The 9,027-nt window shown below is 41.8% G+C and overlaps 1 protein-coding gene across 1 annotated transcript; it reads left to right on the top strand.

Annotated features, from left to right (window-relative positions):
- The first annotated feature begins 322 nt into the window (after positions 1 to 322).
- LOC131186857 (loricrin-like) lies at positions 323 to 1,443 on the top strand. The gene is made up of 2 exons (XM_058160789.1): positions 323 to 353; positions 696 to 1,443. The coding sequence occupies exon 2, from the start codon at positions 705 to 707 to the stop codon at positions 1,197 to 1,199; it is 495 nt and encodes a 164-aa protein (XP_058016772.1). The 5' UTR covers positions 323 to 353; positions 696 to 704; the 3' UTR covers positions 1,200 to 1,443.
- Positions 1,444 to 9,027: the final 7,584 nt, after the last annotated feature.

Raw genomic sequence — 9,027 nt, 5'->3', positions numbered from 1 at the left:
GATTCCTCAAACCTCAGGGTATTCGTAATTCTTGTTTTTTTCCTTCCCCGGTGTTTAAATCAAAGGAAACACGAAGGTCAATGAAAGCCAAGAGGAAGACAAAAGGAAGTGGTTGATGGGCTATTAGCCTTCTCTGACAGCACCTTAATTCTGCTGAGTTCTTCATAAAACTATTGTGACTCAGGAAAAAGGGTAAAAATGGGTGTTGCAAAGTACGATCATCAGACAAAAGAGGATGCGTCTTAGACATTTGAGGATCTCGGCAGAATGGTATAAAAGCCCTGGCCTCTTCTGGTATCTCAACAGCTTCACTTGAGTTCTCCTGTCTTCACAAGAAGATCTCAGAAGAAGAGGTAAGAGGCGATGGTTTTTGGAGAATGTCCATGCTTAGCTAATGTGTGCTTGAGGATCCAGTGAAGTCTTTAGATTCTTCACAACGTCAACACCTTTTGTGTTGTGCTTGTGTGGTCATGATCAGCTTGGTCTTCCAAAATTGATTACTGAAATTTTCCGTATCTCCTCCTAAGATCCATGGATAAAGTGAGTTGTTGTGTCTTAGGAGGAAAAAGCTGTCAAAATTAGCAGAGCTTATCTCTGGAAACTGGTAGGAGAGAAGTATGATAAATGATGAAGATACATGCATTCGTTTTCTTCTCCTTTGCCTTGACTTGGTTCCTTCTTGACCTTGTTTCCAGATTTCAGCAATGGCTTCCTGTGGTCCACCCTGCGTCATCCCAGCCTATTGCTCCACCCCACAGTTAGGTCTTGGTTCTTCTAGTGCCTCTGCTGGTGGCCTTGGCCTGGGTGGTGGAAGCAGCCTTCAAGGAGGAAGCATGGGTGGTCTTTATGGAGGAAGCATGGGTGGCCTTCAAGGAGGAAGCATGGGTGGCATTGGAAGTGGTCTTCTCGGAGGAGGCATAAGTTCTAGAGAACTGGGAATCCTGTCTGGAGTCATCCCCTCCTGCATCAACCAGATCCCACCTGCAGAAGTCGTGATCCAGCCACCTTCTTTCGTTGTGACCATCCCTGGTCCCATCCTCTCTGCCAGCTGTGAGCCTGTTGCCGTTGGAGGCCACACACCATGTGCTGTCCCTGGATCTGGCTTCCTGGGAAGGTCCATGGGCACAAGTAGAGGATTGCTCGGTGGAGGGAATCTTCAGGGCAGGCGTGGAAGCGTCACCTTAAACCCTTGTTACTGATGAACAGGTAGAACCCAAGAAACGGATCCTCACGGTTACAGGAATGATGAGACTGCTTCTGCTGGTCTGGGATTGAGAAGATTTGGACTGGAAGACCTTCTGTAGAAGGTCTGAGCTTTCTGCTTTTGTCTCCCTGTGTTCTTCCCGCCCTTTGAATTGCACAGGACTCAGCTGCTTTTCGCTGTGAAATTCATGGCTTTTTCACCCACTGTGTGAGTGCTTCATTGTTTCACTGCCTTTTCAATAAAGCTCTAGGCACATCATTCCATGTCTCTTGGTTTTCCTTTGGAATTTTTTATCTCCTCTTCCTTGTAGCAAGATGGAGGAAATGTAGAATAGAGCGGACCAAGTGAGGAGTTCACACAATAGAAACAGAAATGGGGATACTACATAAACCCCAATTCTAATGAATGAACTGTAGTTTTAGAAGGTTTTTTTCATCATGGCTGGGAGCCTGGGAGTTCTAGTCAACAGCCCTCTGTGGAAGAACGCCTAGCGGGTGGTTTTGATTCCAAGAAGGTGTGTCGGGGATCCAGAGTGACAACCGTATTAACCAAAGAACGGGCTTCACACACCATCTTACTATTAAATGCATTTTTACCATATCTCACTAAGATTTTCTCACTCCTCAGTAGCAGAAAGGGTGGCATATAGCGTAAATTTAATAAATAGCACGACGTAGAATAAAACATAGCATAAAAAAGAACCGTGTAAAATATAACATAATATAAAATATAACATAACATTAAACATGATGTAACCTAAATGATAACATAGCATAAAACATGTCATAAGCATTTAGGGGCTAACTGACGATCTAGTCATCTCTATCAAAATCCTTTTTAAAAAGAAAAAGAAAAGAATAGAATAGAATTATATTGGCCAAGTGTGATTGGACACACAAGGAATTTGTCTTGGTGCAGATGCTCTCAGTGTACATAAAAGAAAAGATACCTTCATCAAGGTACAACATTTACAACACAATTGATGGTCAGTATATCAATATAAATCATAAGGATTGCCAGCAACAAAGTTACAGTCATACAGTCATAAGTGGAAAGAGATTTGTGATGGGAACTATGAGAATAATCATTTTGATAACAATTTGATAATTATAAAAAATCAAGCTGGTATCCAGTAGGGGAAATATAAAGGAAGAGCTATCCCCATCCACTATGTGTTCAAAATGGACAGTGATTAATACATACATACACACAGTATATCACAGGAGTGAGTACAAACCCTCACATTTTGTAAATATTTAAGCATATCTTTTCATGTGAGAACACAGACAAAATGACCCTGGTCCCATCCTCTCCGCCAGCTGTGAATCTGTTGCCATTGGAGGCCACACACCATGTGCTGTCCCTGCAGCTGGCTTCCTGGGAAGGTCCTTGGGCACAAGTAGAGGATTGCTCAGTGGAAGGAATCTTCAGGGTGGGTGTGGAAACGTCACCTTGATCCCTTGTTGTTACCGATGGACAGGTAGAACCCATGAAATGGATCCTCACGGTTACAGGAATGATGAGACTGCTTCTGCTGGTCTTCGATTGGGAAAAATTGGACTTGAAGACCTTCTGTAGAAGGTCTGAGCTTTCTGCTTTTCTCTCTCTGTTTTCTCCTCATCCTTTGAACTACTCAGGACCCAGCTCCTTTTCTCTGTGAAGTTTATGGCATTTTCATCCACTGTGTTGTTTTATTGCCTTTTTCAATAAATCTCCAGGCATATAATTCCACATCTCTTGGTGTTTCTTTGGAATTTTTGATCTCCTCTTCCTTGTAACAAGATGGAGAAAATGTAGAATGCAGCTGACCAAGTGAGGAGTTCACACACTATCTCAAAATCTGATGTTTCATTCATTCATTCATTCATTCATTCATTCATTCATTCATTATTTCATTATTTCATTGATTCATTCATTCATGGATGGCTTAGAGCAAAGTCTTCATGAATAATCGAGTTGAAAGTGACCTTGGAGGTCTTCTAATCCAACCCCATTTACCTCTGCAAGAGCATAAGACCATCATCTGATCAATCAACTGAGATATAAGAAGAAAAGATAGCTTTTATTATCATTATTTTACTGTGAGCATACTGGCCCATGTTAAAAATGAAATTCGGCAAGAAATAGCCATAGTTACGTAAATGATCAATGAAAATAAAAATATTTGGATATATACTAGATTGATAAGATGTGAAATTAGGTAAACTACAAACTATGAATATGGTGAAAATGCACAAAAGACTTGCAACCAACCGATACACTGTTTGTATTTGTAATTGAAGATGGTGTTGTGTTTTTAGAATAGAATAGAATAGAATTTTATTGGCCAAGTGTGATTGGACACACAAGGAATTTGTCTTGGTGCATAGGCTCTCAGTGTACATAAAAGAAAAGATACGTTCATCAAGGTACAACATTTACAACACAATTGATGATCAATATATCAATATAAATCTTAAGGATTGCCAGCAACAAGTTATAGTCATACAGTCATAAGTGGAAAGAGATTGGTGATGGGAACGATGAGAAGATTAATAGTAGTGCACATTCAGTAAATAGTCTGACAGTGTTGAGGGAATTATTTGTTTAGCAGAGTGATGGCCTTCGGGAAAAAACTGTTCTTGTGTCTAGTTGTTCTGGTGTGCAGTGCTCTATAGCGTCGTTATGTATGTTTGTTTAAAAATAAAAAAAACTTGTTCAAAAAAAATGAAATTCGGTTGCCTGGTCTTCAAGAAAAAGTGTGTATCTACCCAAACACCTACACAGCACACAGTTGAATAAGAGACTGCATAGCCCTTAGCTGCATAATGGCTAGAGATAGAAACTCAGAATGGAACTACTGCAACATCTCAGACTGTATAAAAGAGACGCTGTGAGATTTGTGCTTTCAGACCTGCAAAATTCTGTTAATGTAGACTTACAATAAAGTAGAATTGTTTGTTACTTTTATTGTCGCATTAAAATGAAAAATCTGTTGCCTGATACAGAGAGAGGGGGGAGGGAAGAGGGAGAGAGAATAGAAGAGTGGAACATCTTCCATGATAGCCCACCTAGGCAGTTCTATGCCCAAGATCCCATCCTGCAAAATTTGAACAAAAAATTAAATCTGAGTCTGTTCCTTCAACGCGTGTTCTAAATGAAGTTTAAGTGGCATGTCGAAATGGCCCTGCGAGACAGAGAAAAGACGCTGCCTACAGATAAGAGTGTCCTTAGCCTGCAGCTGCGTAATGGGTAGAGAAAGAGGCTCAGAAAGAAACCATCCTTAGTTGGGGCAGAGCGTTGTGCTTTCTGACCTAACAAGATTCCATTAATGTAGCTTCAGGGAACAGTTGGATAAGAGACAACGTAGCCCTCAGCTGCATAAAAGGTAGAGAAAGAAACTCAGAAAGGAGTTTTAACATCTTTAACATCCTTTAACATCTACTTTAACATCTCAGGCTGTATCAAAGAGATAGTGAGAGGTGTGTGCTCACTCTTGTGATATACTGTCTGTCTGTCTGTCTGTCTGTCTGTCAGTATGTATGTATGTATGTATGTATGTGGGCCTCTGATGGCTCAGCAGGCTAATGCAGCCTGTTATTAACAGCAACTGCTTGCAATATTGCAGGTTCAAGTCCCACCAGGCCCAAGGTTGACTCAGCCTTCCATCCTTTATAAGGTAGGTAAAATGAGGACCCAGGTTGTTGGGGGGCAATAAGTTGACTTTGTATATAGTATACAAAATGGATGAAGACTATTGCCTGACATAGTGTAAGCCGCCCTGAGTCTTCGGAGAAGGGCGGGATATAAATGCAAATAAAATAAAATAAATAAATAAATAAATAAATGTATGTATTAATCACTGTCCATTTTGAACACATAGTGAATGGGGGAACTTTTTTGTTTTTATTTGCATTTATATCCCGCCCTTCTCCGGAGACTCAGGGCGGCTTACACTATGTCAAGCAATAGTCTTCATCCGTTTGTATATTTGTATATTATACAAATATTGTATATTTGTATATTATTTGTATATTATATACAAAGTCAACTTATTGCCCCCCCAACAATCTGGGTCCTCATTTTACCTACCTTATAAAGGATGGAAGGCTGAGTCAACCTTGGGCCTGGTGGGACTTGAACCTGCAGTAATTGCAAGCAGCTGCTGTTAATAACAGACTGTATTAGTCTGTTGAGCCACCAGAGGCCCTTCCTCCTTTATATTTCCCCTACTGGATACCGGCTTGATTTTTTAAAAATTATCAAATTGTTATCAAAATGGTTATTCTTTTTTCTTTTTAAAAAGGATTTTGATAGAGACGACTAGATCGTCAGTTAGCCCCTAAATGCTTATGACATGTTTTATGCTATGTTATCGTTTACGTTACATTATGTTTGATGTTATGTTTTATATTATGTTATATTTAAAGGTTCTTTTTTTTTAATGCTATGCTGTGTTTTATGCTTCATTGTGCTATTTATTAAATTTACGCTATATACCACCCTTCCTGTTATTGAGGTGAGAGACAATCTTAGTGAGGTGTGGTAAAAACGCATTTAGTGGTAAGATGCTGTGTGAAGCCCGCTCTTTGGTTAGTACTGTTGTTGCTCTGGATCCCCTACACACCTTCTTGGAATCAAAACCACCCGCTAGGCGTTCCTCCCCAGAGGGCTGTTGACTAGAATTCCCAGCCATCCAGCCATGATGAAAGAACCTTCCAGAACTATACTTCATTCATTAAATTTGGGGTTTATGTAGTTTCTCCATTTCTGTTTCTAATTCTGAGTCATGGATGCAACAGTTTTGAGATATTGGACATGTTGGCTGCCTTTCTACAAGGAAGAGGAGATCAAAAATTCCAAAGGAAAACCAAGAGACATGGAATAATATGACTGGAGATTTATTGAAAAGGGCAACGAAACAACACAGTGGATGAAAATGCCATAAACTTCACAGAGAAAAGGAGCTGGGTCCTGAGCAGTTCAAATGACGGGGAGAAAACAGGGAGAAAAAAGCAGAAAGCTCAGACCTTCTACAGAAGGTCTTCAGGTCCAAATCTTCTCAATCGAAGACCAGCAGAAGCAGTCTCATCATTCCTGTAACCGGGAGGATCCATTTCGTGGGTTCTACCTGTCCATCAGTAACAAGGGATCAAGGTGACGCTTCCACGCCTGCCCTGAAGATTCCTTCCACCGAGCAATCCTCTACTTGTGCCCAAGGACCTTCCCAGGAAGCCAGATCCAGGAGCAGCACATGGTGCGTTGCCTCCAACGGCAACAGGCTCACAGCTGGCAGAGAGGATGGGACCAGGGATGGTCACAACAAAAGGAGGAGGCTGGATCACGACTTCTGCAGGTGGGATCTGGTTGATGCAGGAAGGGATGACTCCAGCCAGAACCCCCAGTTCTCCAGAACTTATGCCTCCTCCGAAAAGACCACTTCCAATGCCACCCATGCTTCCTCCATGAAGACCACCCATGCTTCCTCCTTGAAGGCCACCTCCAAGACCTCTACCACCAAGGCCAAGGCCACCAGCAGTGGCACTAGAAGATCCAAAACCAAACTGTGGGGTGGAGCAACAGGCTGGGATGGCGCAGGATGGACCACAGGAAGCCATTGCTGAAATCTGGAAACAAAGTCAAGAAGGAACCAAGTCAAAGCAAAGGAGAAGAAAACAAATGCATGTATCTTCATTGTTTATCATACTTCTCTCCTACCAGTTTCCAGAGATAAGCTCTGCTAATTTTGACAGCTTTTCCTCCTAAGACACAAAAATTCACTTTATCCATGGATCTTAGGAGGAGATACGAAGTTTGAAAAATTTCAGCTTTCAATTTTGGAAGAGCTGGTCATGACAACACAAGCACAGAGCCTCTTTCACAAATGGTGTTGACATTGATGTTGAGAAGAGTCAAAAGACTTCATTGGATCATCAAGGATACATTAGCTATCCCACTGGTTTCCTACACAAACCTGGAGAAGAACAATGAACTTACCTGTTTGTTCTTCAAGGAGATGTTGTGAAGACAAGAGAGTCGAGTGAAGCTGTTGGATTTTGGAAAGAAGAGCTGGGTTTTTATACTCTTGTCTTGGCATCTTGACTGGTTTGTCCTGGTCTGACTTTGCCTCTTTTCCGGCTTAAAGGTTGTGTGAGCCATGGCTGTTTTTCGTTTCATGTGGGCAACCTAGCATTGCTCAGCGGAAAAGACAGGAGAATTAAGCTGCCATCATGAAAAAATAGATATGAATCCGTTTGCTTTACTTAATATCCCCAATTTGTTGATTGGCATAGTGGTCAGGTTTGATTGCTTTCAATTTGAGGGGAAGGAAAGAAGGGAGGGAAGAAGGGAGGGAGGGCGGGAGGAATGAAATAGAAGAAGGGGAAGGAAGGAAGGGAAGGAGGGAGGGAGGGAGGGAGGGAGGAAGGAAGGAAGGAAGGAAGGAAGGAAGGAGGGAAGGAAGGAAGGGAAGGAGGGAGGGAGGGAGGAAGGAAGGAAGGAAGGAAGGAAGGAAGGAAGGAAGGAGGGAAGGAAGGAAGGAAGGAAGGAGGGAGGGAGGGAGGGAGGGAGGAAGAAAGGGGAACCAAAGCTGTAATTCTAACCGTCAGAAATCATCAACTACTTCAAAAACAATTCACAAAAGTCCCAAGGCATCTCATGCTTGGGTGATTAGCAAAATCTAGGTGTTAACGTAAGAACATGATTGCACAACAAGGCCACTTCAAAGAATTGTTCCATTAGGGATTTAAAATGCTGAAAATTGCTTCCTAAGGAAGGCTGACTATATTTCAGGTGTCATAATAATCAGCCCCACTATCTGCATTTTAATTTTACAGCTCAACCTGCAACCAGAGTGGAGATCAAATGACCAAGCAGGTTCCTGGAATTCCAAGATGGCTGCTTCATTGGGGGCTACAAAACCAGGACATCTCAAAGTCCTATTTCTCTAGTTCCTTGGATTCCTGCATTGGGGGGCCCTCAAATTTTATCCTGTCCTCCTGGATTTATCAAAGAGGATTGGATTTTCTTACAGATTAACAGAGTTGGAAAGGTCCTTGGAGGTCATCTAGTCCATCCCCTCACCCAAGCATTTCTGACCGATGGCCGTCCAGTCTCTTCTTGAAAGCCTCCAGTGATGAAGCTCCCACAACTTCCGAAGGCAACTTCTGTTCCACAGGTTGATTGCTATCACTGTCAGAAAATTTCTCCTTACTTCTAGGTTGAATCTCTCCTTGTTCAGTTTCCATCCATTATTCTTTGTCCGGCCTTTGGAAAATAGCTTGACCCCCTTCCTCCTCTGGCAGCCCCTCAAACATTAGAACACTGCTATCTTGTCTCCTGTGGGCCTTCTCTTCACTAGACTAGCCATGCCCAGTTCCTGCAACCGTTCTTCATATGTTTCCATCTTTGAACCTGGATCAGGAAACTGCTACAAATATCTGATTTGTTTGGTTGGTCAAATGCTTCGCTAAGGAACCAAACTGAGCTGAATAATTTTATTTGGCCAAGTGGGATTAGACACACAAGGAATTGGTGTCTGGTGCGAAGATCCCTCCAGTATTACAACTTTGGGTATCCTTCCTTCCAATGCAATCCTAGGCTGCATAAACGGAGGGATAGAATCAAGATCATGTGAGATTTTAATATCATTTTATAAGGCCTTGGTAAGGCCACACTTGGAATATCACATCCACTTTTGATCACCACGATATAAAAAAAATGACTGTATGACTGTAACTTTGTTGCTGGCAATCCTTATGATTTATATTGATATATTGACCATCAATTGTGTTGTAAATGTTGTACCTTGATGAATGTACACTTTTATGTACACTGAGAGCATA

This window comes from Ahaetulla prasina, chromosome 17 (genome assembly GCF_028640845.1).
Source record: "Ahaetulla prasina isolate Xishuangbanna chromosome 17, ASM2864084v1, whole genome shotgun sequence".
NCBI lineage: Eukaryota > Metazoa > Chordata > Lepidosauria > Squamata > Colubridae > Ahaetulla > Ahaetulla prasina.
This window is presented reverse-complemented; position numbering and strand designations above follow the sequence as displayed.